The sequence below is a fragment of the Notolepis coatsorum genome (assembly GCF_963971535.1).
Source record: "Notolepis coatsorum genome assembly, chromosome: 9".
In the NCBI taxonomy this organism is placed as follows: Eukaryota; Metazoa; Chordata; class Actinopteri; order Aulopiformes; family Paralepididae; genus Notolepis; species Notolepis coatsorum.
In genome coordinates, this window is record NC_140173.1 from 65515874 (window position 1) to 65542733 (window position 26860).

Below are 26860 nucleotides of genomic sequence, written 5' to 3' on the forward strand. Positions count from 1 at the left end.
AGAGGAAAGAAGGCAGAGAGGGGACAGAAAGAAGGCAGAGGAAGGGAGAGGGGACAGAAAGAAGGCAGAGGAAGGGAGAGGCAGAGAGGGGACAGGCAGAGAGGGGACAGAAAGAAGGCAGAGGAAGGGAGAGGAAAGAAGGCAGAGGAAGGGAGAGGCAGAGAGGGGACAGAAAGAAGGCAGAGGAAGGGAGAGGGGACAGAAAGAAGGCAGAGGAAGGGACTTATGAGTAGGGGTGGGACGATACGAGTAACTCACGATACTGATATTTGGCACCTGATAATGATAATATCACGATAATCGATATATTGCAAGTAGGGGTGTAAAGGTACACGTATCCGCACCGAACCGCTTCAGTGTGTACCGTACCGTACGGCTGTGTAGTGTACCGAACGTGTGTAGTCTTTTACCAGTCTTTCACTGGTTAAGCTTAGGCACTCTTTCGAAGTCGGTTATGGTTAGTTTGTCTTAGAGCAGGGCGATAGAACACCAGCCCTGATTCCAAACTCTAACCTTAACCAACTTCGAAAGAGTCGCCTAAGCTTAACCAGTGATAGAACTAGGCGTTAGGTAGTTTGCAGGCTGTTAGAGGCGGAAATAGGCACAGAAACAGGCGTCACACGATTGGCGCACATGTCACATGACCAGAAACGTCAGTGGCCAATCAGATCGCGGAAAAATGCAAGTTTGTTGGTAACCACTAACCACCCACCGGGGGCTGTTTTTTTCACAATCTAATCTTTTTTTACAAGTCGATTATTAATTTCAATATAGAATATTCGTTGACAGCCCTACAAGTACAATTAGTTACTGCACACTACATCACCCCTGAGTGGAACATGGAAAGCCAAACTTTCCCCCACTGTACCGAAACCGTACCTTGACTTCAAAACCGTGGTACGTACCGTGGTTTTTGTGTACCGTTACACCCCTAATTGCAAGACATTTGATCTAAGATACGTCATGATATCTGTGTAACTGAAGAAGAAAAAATACCCATAAAGAGGCAAAAAGCAGGAATTATGTATTTATTCACAGAATTGACATGAAAGCTCATCAGATGCATCACAAACTTTTTCAAATTCTAATTTTAATTATCATGCGTTCCACACCAAGCTCCCGGTAGCCCCGGAAAAAACATCAACTTTAATACAAAAAATGGCATATATTTAATATTATTTCATCACCCGACAGCCGGGCTGTGTCCTCAAAATATAATACCTGTGCAAATTAAAGTTAAGACTTTTTAATACCTTTTTATGGCCTTAAATTGCAAATGTTATACTTTTTAATACCCCACAGATACCCTGCTGATTATCATCCAAGGGACCAGTCTGCAACTGATCAGCCTTCCGTTGTACTGACCTTCTTTTCGTCGTACTGTACCTAGTGCTGTATAATGACAATACATTTGAATGTAATCTGATCTAATCTTCAGTTTGAGAAACACTACTGAAGAACGTAGCTACCTGTAAAAGTGCTCAAAGGTGTTGGCCAGCTCCAACCCTGAGAGGAACAGCATGGGTTCCAAGAACTGCTGGAGTCGGTTCAGAGTCTCCAGGTTGCCGGAGTCTACCCCATTCTCCTGGATCATCAGGTCAATGTACTGAGCAAAACGCTCGCTCACCTGCAAATGACGCAGACAGTAAGAAGATCAGTGGCAAAGAATAATTAAGTGGCCTACAAGTAGTTTAGAGAAGGAATAAGATTACATGCAGTACGGCAAAGTCCTTTAACTAAAAGGGATAGCTGTGGTTTCTGGAACCCTATTCACTACTTAGCAATGAAGTTGATCAGTTTCTCAGCACAATCCATGCTGTTCCTCATACTAGCTCCAGTTAATTAGCCACAAACCAATGCAAAGTCAATGGGGTCGAGCTCCTGTCTGCACAAGCTGACTGAAGACAACTGAAATCTACTTTGTGTGCACCGTGGAGTAGATTCCAGTCAGCTTGTACAGACGGGACCTTGACCCTGTTGACTTTGCATTGGTTCGTGTTAGGGATGTTCGATATTGGCTTTTTTTTTACCGATATCCGATATACCGATATTGTCCAACTCTTAATTTCCGATACCGATATATGCAGGGTTTCCCCCCCTGAAAAAACAGAATAATTTCAGGTAATTAACATTACATATCTCTTGTTGTGGAATTAACACAACATTATGCATACTTTTGACAATAAATAAAGTAAGAATTTGTTCTTACTCGTTTGCCTGGGTAAATAAATATATATATATGTGACTCGCCGTGACCAAACCCGATTTGATCCGCAAAGGGGGAGGTGCTCTGAAATGAAGAAAATGTCTTGCTGTTTAGAAAATCCTAAAAATCGATATCTTGATTTTTTTTACATATTTGAATTGTCATTGATGTGTTCCCTTATTTGCCCTTAGTTGCAAACTTAAATACAACTTGTAAATGAGGTAATTATTGTTATAATAGTTCCACAAATTTTCTTCCAAGTGAGGAGAAAAAACTACACGCGCGGGCTGTGGGGCCTGTCCACAGGGGTTAAGTACTGTACTTAATAGGTGTTAACACACAGACGTCATTAGCTTTAGAATAACACACTATTAATACACTATCTTAATGTTATAAGTTCAGATGATTTATAAGCAACGTAACGCAGTGTCTAAAAAAAAGATTAAAAAAAAGAGGCCTTTACGGCCTTTATAAAACGTGTGTTTTAACTTAATTAAAAACCATTAAAACACAGTTCGAATTTTATGAGCGAACGAATTTCGGTAGGGTGCATTTTTTCCAACCTAATGGCTAAAAGTAAATTAATTTAATACGGAAACGGAGTGATAAAAAATGGCTTTTTCATCGGCTTTTTCATTATTGTGGGGGCCCTGATGTAAACTGCGCGATGAGGGCGCGTTAACCCTTTCACTGCCACACTACAGAAGCTTAGTAATGCTTCGCCTCAACTCCGTTTCTGGTAGAACTAGTGAGCGAATCTTTAATATTTTTTTTTGATTCATATTCAGAGGTAATTCGTCGAGATATTTATAATTGGTATTTAGCCAAAATAAATATTAGAAATATGGTGAAAAAAACTATTTATCCGTTTTTTTATCCGTCACTACCACACTACAGAAGGTTAACCTTTCACTACCACACTACAGAAGGTTAACCTAGTTGTTGTGTCTTTCACTACCACACTACATGTATTTACATCTAAATGCTTATTGGTCAGGCGGTGACGTCATTAAGTTGATGCCATTGATCGGTGAGTATTAAACAGAGAGCAGGGCAGTGCATGTTTGCCAGTCACCATGGAACCCAGTCAGCAACCCACAGCGAGGGCACTTGCCGAGGCATTAAACCGGTTTGCTCACTTCGGAGCACACTGTGTTGAAGACGAACGCGCTTTAGGAACATTCATCACGGATTTCTTTCCGCAGAAGAAAAATCCAAAAAGAAACTCAGATTCTGGTTCAGAAGAAGAAGACAGTTGTGACGAGTTAGAGGCAGATGATGATGATGGTGACAACACTATTGAAGACGAGGCAGAGCCAGAAAATGATGGTGATGGTGGTGAACATTGAACATTGAACATTGACTTTAGCATGTCTATTTTTATCTCGTGTTATTTTAAATGCTAATAAAATCTTGAAACTTGATTTTGTCTCTTGTTTATTATCAGGGTCCCTTTCACTACCACACTACAGAAGGTTAACCCTTTCACTACCACACTACAGAAGGTTAACCTTTCACTACCAGACTACAGAAGGTTAACCTAGTTGTTGTGTCTTTCACTACCACACTACATGTATTTACATCTAAATGCTTCTGGAGAGGCCATCAGAACATTGAACATTGACTTTAGCATGTCTATTTTTATCTCGTGTTATTTTAAATGCTAATAAAATCTTGAAACTTGATTAAGTTTCTTGTTTATTATCAGGGTCCCTTTCACTACCACTACCAGTCACCAGACTCATTTTAATAACAAAGAGCCTCAGACTGGAAAGCTGCCAGGTGTTAATTGCCCTAGAGAGAGGGGGGCCATGGATTACAATGACTTCTGGGTAGTGTTGTAGTTGTTTCACTATTGTCACTGAATAGCCTGCTCGTCTCTTGAAGGCTATTATCTCTGAATACGTTTTGTGATAATCACCATGAATCATAGGAAGTAGCTTGCAAAGTATCCCACCAAAATGTTCAAGTGATGGCTTATTTTGAAGGTATGAATCTGTACTTTCATAATATGTAAAAAAAAAAAAAATGAAGATTCCTCAACATGACCCTGAAGTCCATACCTGGGCACATATATATATATTTTTTTTAAACAGATACCAATCATTTCCGATATTACATTTTAATGCCATCTCTAGTTGGTGTGCATGTTTTCGTAGCCTGAAAGCCCAGGGACCAGGCACCCATTTGAGTGAAGGGATCTCCGGGTGACTCACATGCATGGCTTTGAGGATGGAGAGCTGCAGCAGGGCGGCAGAGAAACCGTGTCGCAGTGCCAGAGCGAAGGCCGTCTGCTGACCAAACAGCTCCTCCATGGCGTTCTTCAGACGGAGGTACATGTTCCTGTAACGCTCCACAAAGTCTGGCAGGCTGCATGTAGAGTCCAGGAACTTCTTCACCTGAGAACAGTCCAGAGTGATACATTTCATAAGGGAACCATATTTTATTATTAATAATAATATTCGATTTATATAGTGATTTTCACAGTGCTTAACTTATTCCCCGCCAACAACGAGTATACTCGTTATTGGCCGCCAATCGTTGGACGCTAACAACGAGTATACTCGTTATTTCTTTTATTTGCTATTTTCATTCATAAATCATCCAGGAAGGTTGTGGTATCATAGTGGTATCATCATCCACTATGCGGCATGATGGTATAATGGTAGCGGCACGGTGATGTAGTGGTTAACACTGTCGCCTCACAGCAAGAAGGTCCAGGGCTCAATTCCCGCTTGGGGACCAGGTTTCCATGATGCCAGGTACTCAGGTGGGGTATCTCCCAGGCCTTTCTGTGTGGTTTGTATGTTCGCCCCGTGCTCGCAAGGGTTTCCCCCCCGATAAGATAAACCCAATGGAAAAACATGCACAACAGATCGCTAACGCTGTGGCGGCCTTGACGAAGACGGACAGGAGCACTTGGATTGGTCCCCCGTTTTCACTGTTATGCAGACGACACTAAGCTCTACCTCTCCACCAAGACTATCACTCCAGCCACACTCTCCACCCTCACCACCTGCCTCACAGACATCAAAACATGGATGCAAAATAACTTTCTCAAACTAAACTGCAATAAATCAGAAATCATCATTATCGAGGGCGGTCAGGTGGCGTAACGGAGATTGCGTTCGTCACCAAACCCCGGAGCGGCTAGATTCGCCTGTTCGAATCCAGCTCACAGCTCCGGGGTTGTCACCAGCTTGGCTGGCCGTTCACACTAATACAATTGGCAGTATTAGAGGGTGGGAGAAGCTGGCGGGGTGGGTCCGGGTCGTTGTAAACAGCGACTCCTACAGTTCGGTCGGGGCGCCTGCTAAGCGCGGATAGGACTTGAGTGGGATAGTGTGATCCTTTCACACGCTACGCCCTCTCAATGAGAATCCGCGCTGCCAGGTGAAAAGAAGCGGTTGATTGGCTGGACGTGTGTCGGAGGAAGCACGTGATAGCCTCCACTCTCCCAGACCGACTGTGGGGGGTAAGTGCGCAGCGACCAGGAAGGGGATTGGGAATTGGCATAACGACTAACATTGGGATGGGAGAAAATCGGAGGAAAATGGAGGGGGAAAAATATTAATAAAAAAATAAAAATAAAAAAAATCATCATTATTGGTCCAAAATCCCTCACCAGCCACACCCAGGATTTCTCCCTAAATATTGATGGTTCCATTGTCACCCCCTCCACTCACGTCCGTAACCTTGGCATCATCCTGGACTCCACCCTCTCTTTTTTTTTTGTGATTTTGATCCACTTTTTCTCCAATTTTTCTATATTTTTCTCCCATCCCAATTTCGTATCATCCAATTCAACCCTCCCCTGTCACGAACGCTGTTTCTTGCCTCCCACAAGCCGGCTGCAATGTGGACTAAGTCATACATAGCACAAGTCCCCTCCGGTACTTGAGGTAACAGCAGTCGCATCTTTTCACCTGCGCAGCTCGATCTCTCAGTGGCGAGGAGTAACGCGTGGGACTCCCGTGGGAGGCTCACGCTGCCCCCGACACTTCCTGATTCTACTGCGCGATCCCAGCGTCTCCGCATTCGTGGCGAGCGCCTTGCCCACTACGCCACGTAGCCGCCCTCGGACTCCACCCTTTCTTTCCTCCCCCATGTGAACCACATAACCAAAACGGCCTTCTACCACCTCCGGAACATTGCTCGTCTCCGCCCCTCCCTATCACTCTCCGCTGCTGAAACACTGGTTCATGCATTCATATAATCAAGACTAGATTACTGTAACAGCATCCTCTACGGCTCACCAAACACTATCCTCAATAAACTCCAATATGTCCGGGCGGCTACGTGGCGTATTGGGCAAGGCGCTCGCCACGAAATGCTGGAGACGCTGGGCTCGTCCGTTCGAGCCCAGCGCTCCATATTTGCTTTCAGTTTAGCTGGTCGTCCGTACTAATACACATTGGCCGTATTAGGGGGTGGGAAACTGATGGGTGGGGATCGGGCGTTGTGGACAGCGACTCCTACAGGTCGGTTGGTGCGCCTGCGCAGTAGAATCAGGAAGTGTCGGGGGCAGCGTGAGCCTCCCACGCGTTACTCCTCGCCACTGAGAGATCGAGCTGCGCAGATGAAAAGATGCGACTGCTGTTACCTCAAGTACCGGAGGGGACTTGTGCTATGTATGACTTAGTCCACATTGCAGCCGGCTTGTGGGAGGCAAGAAACAGCGTCCGTGAGAGGGGAGGGTTGAATTGGATGATACGAAATTGGGATGGGAGAAAATATAGAAAAATGGGAGAAAAAGTGGATAAAAAAAATTAAAATAAACTCCAATATGTCCAAAACTCTGCTGCCTGCATGCTCACCTCCACCCTTCGCTCTGATCACATCAACCCTGTCCTCCACGACCTCCACTGGGCTTCCAATCAAATACAGGATACATTTTAAAATACTACTCATCACATTTAAAGCCCTCAACAACCTTGCCCCTCCCTACCTGTCCGACCTCCTCCACTGTCACACGCCCACCCGTCGCCTTAGGTCTGCAGATGCCAACCTCCTAACACCTCCCACAAACAAGCTCCGGACCTGGGGCGACAGGGCCTTTGCTGCTGCTGCCCCCTCCCTCTGGAATGCCCTCCCCAGCCATATCCGTGATGCAAACACCCTGACATCTTTTAAATCAGCCCTCAAAACTCACCTTTTCAATCTTGCTTTTTAATTCTGTCGGTTTTATTTTATTTTGTCATTTATTATTTTTGTTCTGTTTTTTGTTTTGCCATAGTTTTGTCTCTCCTACCCATGTAAAGCGTCTTTGAGCACCTGGAAAAGCGCTATATAAGATGGTATTATAGGGAATGAGTCTGAGATCGCAAAGGTCCAATACCGCCGCCTGGTGGTATGCGGCCAATGTTGCACTCCATTTGAGACTCTGTATCTCTCTGTGCGTCGAAGTCATCCGGGCTGAGTTTTCTAGTAACGTGGATCAAGAGCTTCACCCGATCGCATTGAATAGTTTGCGGGACGCCCTGTTGTGGGGGGTTATGTCGTGGCCCAAATGGACATACGATCTAGCAGTTGGGTTTTGAGGATGTTTTAAAGGACAGTAGGGTGTTGGCAGGTGGGCTTTGAGGGGATTCCAGAGGGAGGGGGCAGCTACAGCAAAGGCCCTGTTGCCCCAGTTCCGGAGTTTTGAAAGTATTATCTATGTTTTGATATTGAATTGAATCTTGAAGCTTGTAGTTAAGCTTGTATAACAGCTATTGTCATATTGTAGGGGGCTATTGTTCACGCCCAGTACAGACCTGCAAAGGTGTTACATTCTAGACTATATTTGAGAGGCGTTATCTCTGCTTGCTGAACTAAGAAATTGAGAGGTTTCACATGATTCAAATTAGCACATCTTCTTCAAACATTTTCAATTTCAATGTACGACACATCCTTTGAAATCTTACATTCTGTGCTTTCACAATCTGGAAAAATGATGATGGAGACATGTGGTCACAATCACTGGTCACGGTCACGGAGCAAAAAACAAATCTACTCAACTGCCAGGACCTGTTGCTTGGAACTAACGTCACATCCCTGGTTATGTGGTTGTGGCAGCAAAGCATGTGAGCACACTTCATGTTTACTTCAGGGTTCCCACAAACATTGCAAAATGAAATTCAAGGACTTTCCCAAGCACTCTTTTAAATTTTAAAGGGGCATTTAAAAGGATCTAATTCACTTTAGTTTTAAATTTACCGGTAGTCTTTTTATTAGAATTTCTTTTATCCAATATTTATGGCCTAAAACCAATTTCCGACAATTAGTTACACTTTAGATAATAAATAAAAAATGCAATTTCTTGATTCAGAACAATATTACCATAGATGAACAAAACTTTCAAATGCGAATGGTTCATTTGAATTCCAAGGACCTTTTAAGCACCTTGTTAAAAAAATGAGCTGTTTAAGGAATTCCAGGCTTTGACTTTTTTTTTGTGGTAAAAAGTCAAGCACTTTAAGCACTTCAAGGACCTTGTGCGAACCCTGTTACTTGAACCATGGGTGACGGCAGCAAAGCATGTGAGCACACTTCGTGTTTACTTGGACCGCGGCCTACGGCAGCAAAGCATGTGAGCACACTTCATGTTTACTTGGACCGCGGCTGAGCAAAAGCATCATCATCCACATCAAATTAGTGAATTTAATAAGCCTTCTTTGATATATTCCCGTCATAATAAATTAGAAACTGGTGACAAAAGACTAAAGGCTACAACAAAAGATACCTTCATGTCATGGTTCATAGTTTACTGACTAGAGGCTAAACGTCTCAAGAATGAAAGGTAGAATAGTTTTGGTTCTTGATATTTATTTTTCTCCATCTACCAAAAAGATTACAATCGACACCGGATTTGATGAGCAGAACCAGAATTGAGAAAAGCCAAACAACACCCAACGCTAATGAATGGACCAATTTCTCTTTGTGAGCTCTTACACACAAATGAGGTTTAAAATGATTTTTAAATGTTAGTTAAATAAAAACAAAGATTGGGGTGGTCTAACCTAATATATATATTTTTTCTACTGTTTTTCCCCTCCCCATTTTTCTATTTTTCTCCCGTCCCCAATTTCGTATTTTGTCCAATTCTACCCTCCCCTGTCTCGAACGCTGTTAGGCCATGCCTCCCACAAGCCGGCTGCAATGTGGACCAAGCCTTGCATCACGTGTCCCCTCCGGTACTCGAGGAGGCCGCCGTAGCATCTTTTCACCTGCACCCTCTCAGCGGCGAGGGTCTGCGTGGGAGGGACACGCCGCTCTTGTCGCTTCCTGATTCTACTGCGCAGGCGCACCAACCGACCTGTGGGAGTCGCTGTCCACAACGTCCAATCCCCACCCACCAGCTTCCCACCCCCTAATACTGCCAATTGTATTAGTATGAACGACCAGCCAAGCTGGTAGCAACGCAGAGAGCTGGGCTTGAGTCTAACCTAATTTTCTAGTTAGTCAATTAGTCCCGTTTTCTAACCAAGTAGGGTCCATTTGATAGATATGATTTGAGTTTATAACAAAACATTTTAGTGATTAAATGGAAAAATAAAATGGCACTTGAGCTGAAAGGGAGTTGTCAATCAAGCGTGATCTGACCACGCTCAACAATCCTGAGTCTGAGCAGCCAGATGAGCTGGGTTTTATAATAGTCATTAACGTCTATAATCCTTCAAATTGGGTGGATAACACATTTTTCTGTGGTGCCACAAACTGAAAACATAATGACTAAGATGATTATATAAAGTATATAATTAAAAACCATCTAGGATAATGGTCTACATGTGAAATACCACAAATAAACAACATTACGTGATGTAGTGGGGGGGGTTGAAATTTGGAATAGCACAGCTGAGCTAAAATAAAGCTCCTTAAAATCTGATTTGGGTGAGAGGGAAAGCTGGATATTATGGCAGATCATATGTATTAAACATGCAAGCCACAGCACCTGTACTGTTGATCAGATGAGTATGTTTCATGTCGAGTACAACTATAAACTGAGCTATTTGAATATATAAACTTAGGAAATACATATTGTAGTAAGGAACACACTCCACTCTTCACTGTGAAAAACCTACCTAATCTTCTTGGGTGCTCGGAACCAAATAACTAATCCAAGAAATACATTCAGATACAAATACACATTCACATCACAGACAAGATGTATGGGAACAATCCTGTGAACCTATCATGGTTGCCATTAGCCAGCTTTTTATATACTGTAGTTATATGAGCTGGCCACACTGTCATCCAGGAAATGCTAACTATTAACGTGAAACTCATGTTATAAGTTGATAAATCTAGTAATCTATGCACACATTTTTCCCCCAGTGAACCTCTTAGTTATAACAAGATTGTGTAGCTAAGAAGAGTTGTGTTGGGTGAGACATTTCAGTAGTTTAACATATTTGGTGGAAAAACCAAACCAAACAAATTGTTATTAAATATCCAACATTTTTAAAACATATGTGGATGGGATCTTTAAACTTGAGTTTAAACTCACCTGGCGCTGGACGACACCCTGCCAACACAGAGCGATCCCTGCAATGCTGCTGGTGTTCTTCACCTTGGGCCTGACTGAGGAAGAGGAGGAGCACGACGTAGAGGCAGCACTGTCTTTGTTTTTGCCCTCTTTTCCATCTGAAAAGAAACAAAAAACGTTAATAACCTGACAAATAACATTTGTGGCTGAATTTGGGTAAAAAATAAATAAAAGTTAAAGAAATGTAATTAAACAAACATAAACAGCAGCCAAAAACTGAAAAGAAAAAGATGAGAATTAAAAGGTAGTCTTTTTAATTGACCATATACAAAATAATGATATTGGCATGGAGGTCCACCAATCTATGACTTGCAACAGTCTGTAGGCATCAGTGCAGACACCATGCTGGTGTCACAGTACTTGAATATGAGGTCAAACATGAGGGGGGGGGGGGGTTAAAACAGTACTTGAATATGAGGTCAAACATGAGGGGGGGGGGGTTAAAAGGTGTCCTTGGGGAACATGGAATACTGACACGCCATGCTGAGCGGGGGGGGGGGGGGGGGGGGGGCATGTTATTTTAATTTCTTGTTGTAGATAGTAGTGGAGTTCATCCTCCATATTTGCAAACAGTAACTAAAGGAGGTGGGACTTGTTAGAATTTAGCAAACGGTGCGTACAGCTTGGCAGTGCCCACCTCTCAGAGAGAGTTAGTCTCTATGGTCATAACAGCCTCTGGCCAAAATTAAAGCAACAAAGTTGATTTCTGGCACCTGCTGGCGATAAGTGGTACCTACCTGTATTTTCAATACATTTCCCATGAGCCTGTTTGCTCTGTTGCCTCTGTGTTTAAAAAAAAATAAAAAATGTCATGCAGACTTTCAGCAGAGTGAATTCTTGGTTTCTCGTGGTCGAGATGGCTGCATATTTGTTTTCCATTGTTTATATATATATATATTAGGGATGTCCGATATTATCGGCAGATATTGGCATTAAAATGTGATATCGGAAATTATCTGTATCGGTTTAAATATATATATTTTTTTTACATTTATTTACCGGTAACCTTTATTTACCCAGGCAAGCAAGTAAGAACAAATTCTGATTTTATTTATTGTCAAAAGTATGCATAATGTTGTGTTAATATGCAGGGGACCCTGCATATATCGGTAGATATCGGTATCGGAAATTAAGAGTTGGACAATATCAGTATAGGTAAAAAAGCCAATATCGAACATCCCTAATATATATATATATATATATAAAATAAATTTAAAATCTGTGCGGGAAGAAGCTATCAGGTCTCGTTCTTTGGAGGCATACAGTACTCCTGGTATCGAGACGAGGCAAGCCGTCTCACAAGACCATGTGAGGCTAGAGTAGTGAAGGTGAGTGCTGTGTTGAAGAGTTTCTTCGTACATGCTCCAGAACTGATTCATTAACTTATTGGCCACCGAAAACGAGGAATCACGTGTTTCGTCGCCAACCGTTCAGTGCCAAAAACGAGTTTTCTTGTTTTTAGATCCTTTCATCTTTTTCCTTTGATCCCCATTCTAAACACTCGCTCGGAGCTGCCTGTGTCCCAACTGGCACCGCTGCCTACGTTAAAATTGCAATGACGATCGAATCCCGCCAGGTGGCAGTATCGCCTACCTTTTGAACTGGGTATATCAGTTGTCTTTCAGTACTGAGGTACTCCGGCTGCTTCCCCCTCAAAGTGAATCAGGACATAGCAATTGGTTGGAGATTTGATGCCTCAAACCTATTGTTTCCCATATGATAGCCATGTCGAATATACACAAGTAATTGTGATCGCGATGGGACGACTGGGATTTATTCATTTTCAGTACCTCCTGACTAAGGTAAGGTCTATTTTAGGTAACCTGCTGGTATTTTTTTTTTTTTTACCTAAAACATGCTTTTGTATCGATTACAGTGTCGTATTTTACCGAACCTAAAACATGCTTTTGGTAACGATCGCAGTTCCGAGGTAAAACGACCCCCCCCCCCCCCCCCCTTGATGATTTTTTGTGAAGAAACATATATTATGGTATATACCTTTTATTTGGAAATATTTGGAGTTTCAGGCAAGCAACCCGAAAGATTTGGGCATATGCATATAACACGTCATATCTTGCGATCTAGAAAAAAATACTGGATTATTTTGGAAAGGGGCGATGTTTAGCATGGAATAGCGCACAAACTAAATTATGTAGAAATGAACTGGTTAGTCAGTGTTGGACTAAAAACAATGCCTGTCAAATGAGCCATACTGTCTCCATAGCTATAATACACACGATGGGTCCGCAAACATCGCGAAAAAATTGTCAATAATGCTGGCGCCATTGAGTAGAGATGAGTCAATGAGTTAATAGAAAAGATGCACATTGTCACTTTAAAATTAGCTACAATAATTTGACCATGCAACAATGAAGCCCACGGTTCATCAAGATCATAAAGCAGCTTTATAGATTTAATATAAAATATTCGAATTCTTGCTAGAAGCTAAGGCCGTTGAGAAAATCAACCTATATCAAGCCCCGCTCTCTTTTCTTGATCTTTCTTGATCACAGGATGTGATTGGGGGATCAAGAAAGGGGGGTGGGGCTTGAGATAGGTCAGTCCCTATAGAACCAGAGAGGGTAGGCACCACAGAGCTCTTATAGGCAAGTCATACTGGTGGGTTTGCGTGTATTTCAGTCATTATTAAGACAAACATGGGAATGCCAGAGCTGGGGAAAAATGCAAATAAAGAAACAAAATGCAGGACATTAGCCTCTAAGCTGTTACTTACTCTTCAAATCTTTGCTTCGGTTGATACCTTCTGAAACAAAAGAAATTTCTTCAAATATGGAAGACTCGATTTCTATGATAATTTATCCATAAATACACGTTTCATATCAAGTTTTTAAGAAGTAATAAATTGGCTTTAAAAAAAATACACATTTCTACCGATAACATTTCAAAAGCTCATACTGACCGACATGTACAAATGGATTAGAAAAATAAGCTAAAAACGTACCTCTTCACCATAGCCTTCTAATACACTCCGCTGTTGATTGTACTGTAGCACTATTTTACTCTGTCCATTCTATTGCATAATTTTACTATCTATTATATTCTACTATTTTATTGCACTGTATTATTTTACTCCGTCTATTGCTTTTTATTACAGGTTCAAAACTGTCAGGTATTAAACTGTGTGGGTATCAAACAAGAGACTGTCAGGCTTTAAAACTGTGTAGGACCCAGACCTAGAACTGCACCCTGAGAGAGGGAACTGCGCCCTGAGAGGGAGGTTTGCCCTGAGTGGGAGGTTCGAAGGGTCAAAGTGGGTATAAAACAGGAGGGAAGACTGTCAAGTTTTAAACTGTGGGTACCAAACAGAGAAGGTAAAGATGACTTTGAACTGTTAAACAGTAATCCAGAACAATTTTATTGCACTGTAGAAAAAAAAAATAATATATATTTTTATCTATTCTATTCTACTATTTTATTGCACTGCACTATTGCAGTATTTTACTCTGTCTATTGTCTATTTTATCTTACTCTTTTTATTATTGTCTATTTAAAACTGAATCAAACATAAATCAAAATAAACAAGGTTGCCTGTTGGGATGTTAGATCCTAACGTGAAAAAAATATTTTATATGTCTGCACTTTATGTGCTCATTTTATGCCTGTCTTTTTTCTGTTGTGAAGCACTTTGAGCTGCAGTTTCTGTATGAAAGGTGCTATACAAATAAAGTTCATTATTATTACTAGCATACTGTTAAGACTACAGAGATAAAGACAGCTCATACTGGACGGTAAATAGTATTTCTGCCAAGATGTGGAAAGCTGCAGATTTATTTTGACTGATCTGCCCCTGACTGAAGAAGGAAGGAAACGTATCCACCAGATCGCACATTTTATACGTGATTTATGTTTCTGTTAATTGCATAGCAATCCTCAGCTAAAGACTCGTCTTACAGAGGAACACACTAACATAATGGTAAATGTGCTTACCGTTTTCTCCAGAGTCAGACAAGAAGATAAGATACTAATTTCCTCTCTGTGCGTTCAGAGTATACAGCCCAAGTACAGTACAAGGAAAAGAGGTTTGGCATCCAACCAGAGTGAAAATGTAATGTAACAATGTATGTAACAAGGATTACATGCAGGTATGTACAGGCATTAATTTGTGCTAAGCTAGGCTAGCTGCAGCCTGATTGTTCTACTGAACACAGAGAGTAAAGTGGTTTCCATCTCCTTGTCCGACTGGAGAGGACATCGTGTTAGCTGTGTGTCCACTCACTGGACTTGATGGGCGGCCTCAGCTCCTCGGTGTCCACCCGGCTGGTGTCTACGTGGACCAGCAGGTGTGTGAGGCGTCGCACGCGGGAGTTGAAGATGGCCGCTCGGCTCTTGTAGCGCCTGGCCGACTCCGCGTTGTCCAGGTACTCGCTGAGCAGCCAGGAGAGAGGGCTGGGGACCGAGGACTCTGTCACACAGAGAGGAGGAGAAGATTCAATATATAAAACAGTTTTTGATTTATTTGTCACATATAAGTTACATGTACATTACAGTGACATGCTTGGTTCTGTATGAGCCCCCTAAGATTGTGCTTCATACAGTAAAAAATGAAGTTAAAAGAATAAAGACCAAACCCTAAACGCAAAATATACAAAACTAAAGTACAAAATGCAACAATGAGGGAGAGATGTAGTGCAAATATTTTAGTAATACATATATTACTAAGGGTTAGGGTATATATTTAGTTCATAATATTCAAAAAGGATAACAATTTTTTCCTTGTTACTGGTAATGTGAGGGACACTGAGAAGTTATTTTATTTAATTGTGTTTCGATAGATTGATAATTGATTGGCCATAATATAACAGAACCATATATGTAAGGGATAATGTATAGCTATGAGGTCATTGTCGCAAAATAATTGACCGACACGGAGTTTAGAATACCGAGGCGCCGCGCCGATGTGTTCTAAACGCAGTGAAGGTCAATTATTTTGCCACAATGACCGAGTATAGCTATACATTATCCCGCTTATTACATGGCTAACTTACTAACAATATACCTAATTCATTTTACACCATCGACAAGACGAGATCAAATGCAGACGTAGTTGTTCTGTGGCTCCTCTGTCATCGCCGGCAGCCGGCAGGTGTGTGGTCTGATTACCTGATGAATGCAGCTGTGCATATGCTGAGCTTAGCTTTCGTGACTGTCTGCGACCAAAATGCTTGATTGTGATTGGTCAATAGCGCTGTTACCCGTATCAGCGGTCATTATTGCGCGTTGCCCATAGCAGCGGTCCGTTATCAAGAAATAACTGACCGCTGTCAGGGGCAACCGAGCGCTATTGACCAATCACAATCAAGCATTTTGGTGAATGTTAAAACGCCATGTAATAAAAGATAATATAAGATGTTGTGGTGACCTATATTAAGAGACATTCACCAAGGTGGGCTGGTGCCTTTAACACTTTCAGTGCCGGCCATTAACATGGTAAAGCATGGTTAAATGCCAGCACCCACTTCAATGATAGCGTTGTGAACGCATAATCTCTGTCTTAAATTATGGCTATGTGTCTAATCTGCCCGTTGCTTATCAATGACTTGTTTGCAGTCAACATTGTCTAAACGGATTTCTTTTTATTTAAAAAAATAAAATAAAAAATGTATCGCTTCATGCTTCACAAAAACGTTGTAATTTACCCTCTTAGTCCCGGACTATTCGATCTATCATTAGAGCCTTTAGCACAATATATAAGACAATCCCAATCCATAGAACCAATCGTAATCAAGGGCACACAACATAAAATTAGTTTATATGCGGACGACGTAATATTGTTCATGCAAAACCCCAACACCACATTGCCTCATCTGCTCAAGTTGATTGAGAACTTTGGTGATTTATCGGGATTTAAGATAAATTGGCCGAAGTCGGCTTTCCTTCCACTTAACACCCCTGCAAAAAAAGATATAACCCTCCCAGGAGAGATACCTATGGTAAAACATTTTAGATGCTTGGGAGTGGAAATATTCCCCACCATAAGACAAACGGTCTTATGGCATGGCATTTCCAGATTTTTTCCACTATTTTAAGGCGTACACATTAAGACCATTGACAACATGGTTTGATCCCAAGCATTAGTATCCTGGAGAAAATTAGAAGAAAACATAGTAGCCCCACATAGACTGAAGGACATAGCATACACTAAACTACCAATCAAGCACTGTGAACGGAAATTTGGCCCCATAATTACTCATGCGATCCGGATATGGCGTGAAACACAAAAAAAATATCCTAACCCACATAAATGGCACAATCATACTCCCTTATTCAATAACAATGCACTCTTAATTGAAAAACGACCTATAAGATTCCCTATATGGGAAGAGCAAGGCATACACTCATTAGGGGATGTTTTTAACAAACAGGGTTTTTGTAGTTATGGAGAAATATGCAAATTTTTTTATCTCACCATGTCCACATGGCTTTTTTACATACAGTTACGGCTATGTTTGAAGTCTCACAGTGTTCCATTAGACATACCAATTGAACACCACAGATACCACAAATTCTTCTATGAAAGAGAGACATCGAGAGGTTCTGTTTCAGATTTTTATCATCAATTACTAACGTCCTCGTATGAAACCCTCCAACTAGACTCTGTCTGGAGGAGGGATATACCAGACCTGGAAAGTGACTTTGATTGGCAAGGAGCCTGGGCAAATGTCCGACTTACATCAAGGAACCCGGACCATCAACAAATCAATCTTAACTATATTCACAGGACATACTTGACTCCTATAAGACTGAACAGAATGGGTCTTAAACAAGACTCCAAATGCTCCCAATGTACAAATGGGGACGAAGGGACATTTATGAACATGTATTGGGACTGCCCACCAGTTAAAGGGGAACTATTTTACTATTTCTTTCACTATTTGGGCACTTTTACACAATTCCTGTGAGTCTATGGAACACCTCTGTAATATATATATATTTTTTATTCATTGTTTTGTATTTCTAATCAAGTCCTCAAAAACAGCATTTTTCTACCTCAAGATCTCGAGCCGTTTTGAGCCTGGGCAGCAGAACTGTGTGCAGCTCATTCTGCACGTCTCCATTAACATGCAGCGGTGTCTCTCTGACATCACAAATCGCGCACATTTTCAAATGACTCAGTTCAGTGAGGGTGAATATTGTGAGAGGAGAATTGGAAGAATGCGCCAATATGAGAATTTTGAGACATAGATCATATTAATATAAGTTCACATAGCTAGGAAACAATGCTAAACACTCAAAAAGGCCATTTATAAGATAGTTCCCCTTTAAGACATTCTGGAAAGATGTGACCCAACAATTATCAAAACTCGTATCTTGGAATATACCTGTACACCCCTCTGTATTACTATTGAATGATGTTTTTGAGTTTGCAGTAAATCCACAGCTAAAGAGATTGGTTTTATCGGGTATCACAGTAGCTAAAAAGCTGATCGCATCACGCTGGTTTCAACCGGAAAAAATGTGCCGGAAAGTTTGGTTTCTTACATATCTCGATGTGATTTATCAAGAAATATCTACAGCAAGAATTCTGGGTCTCAATTAATCCAAAATGTCAATGTGGTTAGAAGTGGTGGAGAGAATAAAAGCTAGCTTATAATGGTAGTGTCTGGTTAGGAGCGAGGGATAATGGAGGTACTGTAGTGGCTACTGGGACATAATTCACGTCATCCTAGCCTTAGGTGGTGTTGACTACATCTCCCGTGATCCTTAGCGGGGGATGACGTAGTTAAAGTGAGACGAATGAAAGATGAATGTCAGTGTTGTTGTGCGACAGTAGAGTGCGTATTAAAATAGTATTATTGCATCGGAACACGACTCCGTTTTCACTATTATTACCTGCATTCCTACATTGGTGACCCTGACGTTTCTCCTGGACGTATTTCGGAGATTACATTGAACATGCCTGATGAACAACAGAACGCGGATCGCGGCACTTTGAACGCCGTTTCACTCAAGCTGCCGGAGTTTTGGGAGCGGAGCGCCAACGCTTGGTTTGCACAGGCTGAAGCCCAATTCGCTCTCCGGGACATTACCACGGACGCCACAAAGTACTACTATGTGGTAGCAGCCCTGACGAACTCAACTGCGGCGAGAGTGGTGAGTTTGCTGGAAAACCCACCTACACACGACAAATATGTGGCTATAAAAACACACCTGAAGGAGGCTTTCGGTCTGTCTGAATCTGACCGTGCTCGCCAGCTTCTCTCTCTACCTGGATTGGGTGACTCAAAGCCCTCTGAATTGATGGATCACATGTTAGCTCTGCTGGGGGACCATGGGCCATGTTTTCTATTTAAGGAGCTTTTCTTGCAACAACTGCCAGACTATGTGCGTTTACCTATGGCTAATTCCATCAAAACTGACTTTCGCCAGCTAGCTAGGGAAGCGGATGTATTTTTCTCAGCTGGGAAGAGGTGTGTGGCAGCATCAGCCTACACCGTTGATGAGCAGGGTTTCCAGCCACTCTCTATCTCTGCCGCGGCTATGCCCCGCCGGGTGAGGCCGTCGGGGTTGTGTTTTTACCACGCAAAGTTTGGGAACAAAGCTAAAAAGTGTTTGCCACCTTGTAACTACGGGGGGTCGGGAAACGCACTGGCTGCCACTCATTAGCAGCCGTGAGTGTTGGCCATCCTGTAGGCTTGCTGTACGTCACCGACTCACTCTCCGGCCGCCGTTTTTTATGTGACACGGGTGCCCAGGTGAGCGTGTTGCCGGCGTCCACTCAGGATTTTCACTCAGCGAGACGGGGCCCTGCCCTTGAAGCTGCCAATGGCAGTGCGATCCCTACATTTGGCAAACGCACCGTGGCATTGTGTTTTGCTGACCAGCGTTTCAGCTGGGATTTTGTGTTGGCCAAGGTGTCTACTCCCCTCCTAGGCGCTGACTTTCTCTGCGCCAACAGTCTCTTGGTAGACGTGGGGAATCGCCGGCTCGTCAATGCTGAGACTTTTGGCTCCTTAGCATGTGAGCGCAGTGACACGGTCACAATGACACTGTCCAGCGCCGTCGCGCCCACTGATGATTTCTCCCGCCTCCTGTTGGAGTTCTCGGACATCACAACACCCACCTTCTCGTCCGCGGCCACTAAGCATGGAGTCGTGCATTACATCTCCACGGAGGGCCCGCCAGTACATGCTAGGGCTCGTCGTCTCGACCCACACAAGCTAACCATCGCTAGGAATGAGTTTGCCTCCATGGAGGCACTGGGCATCGTTTGTCGGTCCGACAGTCCTTGGGCCTCGCCGCTCCATCTCGTTCCAAAGGCCAACGGCGGCTGGCGTCCGTGTGGCGACTACCGGCGCCTTAATGACGCCACTACACCTGATCGTTACCCGGTTCCACACATACAAGATTTTTCAGCCCACCTGGCTGGAGCGTCTGTTTTTTCAAAGGTGGATCTGGTGAGAGGATACCACCAGGTGCCGGTTAGCCCTCAGGACATCCCCAAGACGGCAGTTATAACCCCATTCGGGCTCTTTGAATTTTTGAGGATGCCTTTTGGCCTCAAAAATGCGGCTCAGACCTTTCAGAGGTTAATGGACGCCATGCTGCACAACCTGTCTTTCGTGTTCGTCTACCTAGACGATATCCTGGTAGCCAGCACGTCCAAGGCAGAACACCTAACACACCTTCGACTCCTCTTCAGTCGCCTCAGAGAGCATGGATTAATCATCAACCCAGCAAAGTGTCAGTTTGGTCTGCCTGCCATGGACTTCCTTGGCCACCACATCACTACTGCTGGAGCGGTCCCATTACCAGTAAAGGTGGAAGCGGTGCTGCGCCTCCCACGCCCTACCACGGTTAGGGCCTTGCAGGAGTTCCTGGGGATGGTGAATTTCTACCATCGGTTCATCCCTCAGGCTGCCCACCTAATGCACCCCCTGTATGGGGCTCTCAAGGGCAAGACTCCCAAGCATGCCATCGCCTGGTCCGACGACATGTCAAAGGCGTTCTCGGATACCAAGGAGGCCCTTGCGAGTGCAACCATGCTGACGCACCCCGTGCCTGAGGCTCCCGTGGCATTGACAACTGATGCCTCGGATTATGCCGTTGGAGGCGTATATGAACAGTTGGTCGAGGGCATTTGGCAACCCCTGGCGTTCTTCAGCCGACAGCTCCGTTCTAGCGAACAGAAGTACAGCACCTTTGACCGTGAGCTCCTCGCCCTGTACTTGGCGGTCAGACATTTCCGTTTCCTGCTGGAGGCTCGCCCTTTCACTGTTTTTGTAGACCACAAACCATTAATTTTTGCTATGTCGAAGGTGTCTGAACCGTGGTCTGCCAGGCAACAGCGCCATCTGGCTTTCATCTCTGAGTTCACCACTGACATCCAGCATGTGGCGGGGAAGGACAACCCCGTGGCTGACTGCCTCTCGCGGGCCGCCATTGGTGCTGTCCACCTGGGAATTGATTACGCCCGTATGGCTGCGGATCAGGTTTCAGACCCAGACATCCAGGCATGCAGGACGGCGGTTACTGGCCTCCAGTTGGCGGACGTCCCCTTCGTTGATGATGGCACGACGCTGCTATGTGATGTATCTATGGCGCAGCCAAGGCCAGTTGTTCCACAGGCATGGAGACGACAAGTTTTCGACGCTATCCATGGCCTTTCGCACCCGGGCAGGAAACCATAACAGCGCCTAATGGCAGCAAAATTCGTCTGGCCCAGGATGAAGGTTGACATTGGAGGTTGGGTCAAGACCTGCATGGCATGCCAACGCGCGAAGGTCCATCGACATGTTAAAGCCCCGTTGGAGCGGTTTGATGTGCCTGAGAGGCGTTTTGACCACATCAACGTGGATCTGGTGGGACCCCTTCCTCCCTCCAGGGGGTACACTCACCTTCTGACGATGGTGGACAGGACCACCCGTTGGCCGGAGGCTGTCCCACTCACTGCGACTACTACAGCTGACGTGGCTCGCGCATTCATCGGTACCTGGGTCACCCGGTTCGGTGTTCCCTCTGATCTGTCCTCTGACCGAGGGGCCCAATTCACTTCCGCGTTATGGACTTCCATTACCCAGCAGTTGGGTGTCTCCCTCCACCGCACTACGGCTTACCATCCACAGGCCAATGGCCTGTGTGAACGTTTTCACCGGTCGATGAAAGCTGCTCTCAAGGCCGATCTCCGGGGCGACACCTGGGTCGACAGACTTCCTTGGGTGATGCTGGGGCTCCGTACTGCACCTAAGGAGGACCTTCTTTCATCTTCAGCTGAGCTGGTATACGGCCAACCCCTCCGTGTCCCAGGGGATTTTCTTCCCTGTGTTACGGCCTCCTGGTCAGCACTGGAACAGCGGGATGCTCTGCTGGACAAGGCCAAGGTTTTCTTGCCCACCCCCACCTCGTGCCACGGCGTTCCAAGGGTGCGTGTCCCGCCTGATCTGCAAGCAGCGGGGTACGTGTTTATCCGCTGCGACGCCCATCGAGGCCCCCTACAGCCACCCTACGATGGTCCTTACCGGGTTGTGAAGGCAGGCGATAAGACCTTCGTCGTTGACATGGGGGGGAGGGAAGAACGGATCTCGGTGGATCGCCTGAAGCCTGCTCACCTGGATTTGGACCGCCCCATTGAGTTGGCCCAACCGCCCCGCCGCGGTCGGCCCCCTGGTAGGGCAGTCCCGACGCCTACTCTAGCTACGGCGGACCCCCGGACCTGCCGTCCGAGGCCTGTTCAGGGCCAGCCTACTGCTTTACCACTGCCTCGGGTTCCTGTGCCTGCCCAGGGGTACCGGAGTCGTTTTGGGCGGGTCGTCAGAGCCCCTGGACGTTTTTTGGGGCCAGTTCTTGTGAATTCTGGGGGGACGTGTGTAGTGGCTACTGGGACATAATTCACGTCATCCTAGCCTTAGGTGGTGTTGACTACATCTCCCGTGATCCTTAGCGGGGGATGACGTAGTTAAAGTGAGACGAATGAAAGATGAATGTCAGTGTTGTTGTGCGACAGTAGAGTGCGTATTAAAATAGTATTATTGCATCGGAACACGACTCCGTTTTCACTATTATTACCTGCATTCCTACAGTACTATCCAAAGAGGGGTGCGGGAGGGGGGGGGGGTTCGAGCTGGAGCATATGTGTGTAGGTTTTTAGATAACAGGTATTAGGGGTATATCCTGTATAAGACATTGGTATAAATGGTAATTTCGTTGGATATACACTGTATATTAATGCTTGTGTATCTTATCGTGTGTTGTCATGTTTGTTTATGTGTGTTTAAAAAAACAATAAAAAAAAAAGATTTTTTTTTTAATTTTTTGGCCTATTTATGAATCGTTTTCAAATAAACGCTAGATTATCGATAGTATATGTGTACTTATGCACGCTATAGAAGCGGGCTGAAATATCGATTCTCTCATTTCCTGATCGCTCGCACAGCCACACACACACATAGGGCAAACGCTTATATCTCTGTGAAAATAGCTCTGATTATCCGAAGACTGGTAAAATAATTCCTTACCTCAGATCAGATGTTATCGAAAAAGATTATTCCAATTCCTGATCGCCATTCCAAATATCGATCACGCTTATTGATTACAGTGTTGGGTACTGTAAATACATAATCCATGCTGTTCTGATGGCCGGCGATCACTTGGTCTCTTCAGTTGGCCTTGACTGAAAAGTAAAATGAGGAAACTGGCCCCCCCCCTTCGTCAGTCTAAAGCAGGGGTCTCAAACTCAATTTACCTGGGGGCCGCTGGAGGTAGAGTCTGGGTGAGGCTGGGCCGCATCAAATATTCCACAAAAAAAGGGTTTCAAGTATTCAAAAAAAAAGTACAACTGATCCAATCTTCTCAATCCTTAGCAATAACATTTCAGAACATGAACAGTTCTTCAGAACATGAACGGTTCTTCAGGCTTCTCAGTGGTGTCAGTGGACTCATCCACAGCTATGGAAATGCACTGTGCATTTTTTTTATTCTATCACAAAGCTGTGAGAACACTATTATTATCTTTTTATTAATATGGTTTTATTATTATCCTAAAGTAAGTTAATGTAGATGACTCAAAAGTATAATTGCCTGTATTATAAAAAACCATATTATGCGTTTTCATCAATAAATAAATGCCCCAAATTTTTTTATAGATTGGGGGCCCCACATTTTTTTATAGATTGGGGGCCCATAAATTGATTCTTTCATGGGGCCCATAATCTCCAGCTACGCCCCTGGCTGGGACTCTGGCTGAACGCATATGTTCCCGTCCATTCACCTTTGAATTGCAGTGGACTTTTCTTTTACTGACCATCTTTGAAAATGCCATATTTTTCTGCTGGCTGCCTGCTGGCGAAAATAGCCTAATAGCTACATTTATCTCACGGAGATAAAACTGGGAGCGAGTTTACTGTAGATGCGCTTTCAACTCTGCTCTGACTTGAACTGAAAGAGAAAGACGACATGCAGTCCGTGAAGACCCGCCCTACTCCCCTACTCTGCCTCTGATTCGCAGACTGTGGGTGAGGGGGAAAAACGCTGACGGGACGCGTATGTGATTGGACCAGACCCGTACACACAGACAGAGAGTGGCAGTGCTGCCGGACATGCAGAGCATGAGAGCACTGCTCGCAGAGGAGAGAGATAGCGAGGATGCATTTGCTTCCACTTTACTTGATATCACTCCGGAATCACGTTTCAACCAAGTCACTAACATAACGTTGCTGACATGAGCCTGCGCTATGGTAGCCTACAAGTGATAAAATAAATAAAACTTCCAACTCTCGCGCAACGACTCGGCAAACAGTTGCGCGCGGGCCGCATTAACACTAAACGTTGATGTCCAGTAGGGGGCCGCAAAATATCATCCCACGGGCCGCAATTGGCCCGCGGGCCGCGAGTTTGAGACCCCTGGTCTAAAGTAATGGGGTGCAGTTACACAGGGAGAGACGATAGGGGGCGGTATCTTCCAAATTGAGTTCAGAGTCTGCGCGAGGCTCGATTGATGAAATATGATGAAATATGAATTCAAATCGCCAATAAAAAGAAATACGACAAACAAACGCTATATAGCGTTGGCGGGCACTCAAAGGTCGGCATGAACTAACGACAAAAAGCGTGGCTGGCATTCAAAGTGTTAAGAGCGGGGGTTTTACTGTTTAGGGGAAAGGGTAAATACCACTTCCGGTTCCGGGTTAAGTTTGTTGTTATTGTAAATGCTATGTGCAGTGAGAAGTAAAGTACCTCAACTCGAACTACGTCTCTGGCTCGCTACTTTCTTATCGCCACAATGTTCCTTTATTAATTAATTAAGTTCCTTAGAGAAATGCAGGTGTCATAGCAGTAGGGGGGGTACAGGCAGGGTAAGATAAATTGTAATAAAATATAGAGAATACAAATATGAGAATAGGTAGAGGTGAGGGTCTGGTCAGCCAGACAGGTGAGACATATGTATATTAATAATAATAACAACACAGCAGAGTCCATGCAGGGTTCAGTAGTTAACAGTCAAATAGTTCCAACAGTTGTCAAGTTCTCCACCCGTTTGCTCATGATTCCTAGTTCATGACACAGTGATGCTCTGTACTATAGGTGTGATGAGAGCCTACCTGATACAGTGATGCTCTGTACTATAGGTGTGATGAGAGCCTACCTGATACAGTGATGCTCTGTACTATAGGTGTGATGAGAGCCTACCTGACAGTGATGCTCTGTACTATAGGTGTGATGAGAGCCTACCTGACACAGTGATGCTCTGTACTATAGGTGTGATGAGAGCCTACCTGACACAGTGATGCTCTGTACTATAGGTGTGATGAGAGCCTACCTGACAGTGATGCTCTGTACTATAGGTGTGATGAGAGCCTACCTGACAGTGATGCTCTGTACTATAGGTGTGATGAGAGCCTACCTGACACAGTGATGCTCTGTACTATAGGTGTGATGAGAGCCTCCCAGCAGGTGCGGCCCAGAGCCTCTGCTGCCTCGGCGTCTGGCAGGAAGCGATCTGCAAACATCTGCTCGTGTCGGAGAGCACTGTTCAATCTGGAAGGTAAACGAGCAACAATAGACTCAAAATCTAAAGAGAATTTCAGGATATATTTTTTTAAAAGAAAGCCCATTGTTTCCACAATATAGTCCACATTACAGTTTAGGATCATGACTAACGTCACGGTGACCAAATGCGTCCACATTTTTATAGGATTCTATCACATTTTCATAACAATAGCAAATATAACACTATGGTCGCCAAAAACGCCGTACCAAGTCTTTCCCCGCCATGCTCATTCTGCCAAAGACGCCGTACCACCTCTTTGATATCAATATTTCAAAAATCTGTGATCGAAATCATATTTCTCCCCCGGAGACTTGAGATCTACTGTTGAGCCCCTCTCAACTCTCCAACGGTTCAAGAGCGCCATCTGGTGGCCGATCGGCGGATCGCCCAGAGCGGAAACAGGAAATGGAAGCTGGTGCTCATTTCAATTCGGTCCGATCACTCTGTAATAGTCCCAGGACTCGAGCTAGACACAACGGATAGCAATCCGTTACCAATAACTCGATAAACAACATGATTTGGACGTATATACTATTATACAACCTGGAAATGGATCGCATATTTCTACATCCCATAATAGGAATATTTCTGTTCCACGCTCATCGCCCAACGCTATGAGGAAGCTACGGTAAGATTCAGCGTATTTTTTAAACGAGTTCGATATAAACTGCTCAGATGATCATATCACCCACACTAGATGAATCATCTAACGTTGGCCACGGAATTATAAACGACCCCCCCCCCCCCCCCCCCCCATCCGGTCAACATCAGATGATCAGTAGTAACTTCTAGAAGCACGTCCATTTGACATTTTCTATCTCGCGCAGATTGCTATCAAACTGTATTTGATCATCAATATAATGCATTTGGGGCTATAAATCACGTTCTGGAGAAAGCTGCAGAAAACGATAAAAACATACTTATACTTTAGACCGTATTTTAGTATGAATATGTGAATGAAAAAGTATAACGTTGCTACACCCTGAACAATAGATACTTGACGTTGAATGGGCCATAGTAATGTAAATTTAGCAATACAATTTAAAAAGTTATAGCCCTGCAAAGAAGGTAAACATCCCCATAGACTAATAGAGCTGGCGGAGGATGGTATATTAAGAATATA

The 26860-nt window shown here is 44.1% G+C and overlaps 1 protein-coding gene across 4 annotated transcripts in view; it reads right to left on the reverse strand.

The window, feature by feature from the left end:
• cul9 (cullin 9) overlaps positions 1 to 26860 on the reverse strand; it is a 288372-nt gene that overhangs the window by 45978 nt on the left and 215534 nt on the right. For 2 of the 4 annotated variants that reach the window (XM_084320983.1, XM_084320986.1), the window contains exons 22-27: positions 25591 to 25724; positions 14971 to 15156; positions 13468 to 13497; positions 10695 to 10831; positions 4423 to 4605; positions 1470 to 1627 (exon numbers count right to left, since the gene is read on the reverse strand). In XM_084320983.1, the coding sequence (XP_084177109.1) occupies positions 1470 to 1627; positions 4423 to 4605; positions 10695 to 10831; positions 13468 to 13497; positions 14971 to 15156; positions 25591 to 25724 (828 nt within the window). The remainder of the gene's footprint in view (positions 1 to 1469; positions 1628 to 4422; positions 4606 to 10694; positions 10832 to 13467; positions 13498 to 14970; positions 15157 to 25590; positions 25725 to 26860) is intronic. The other 2 variants (XM_084320984.1, XM_084320985.1) reach the window with 2 other exon arrangements.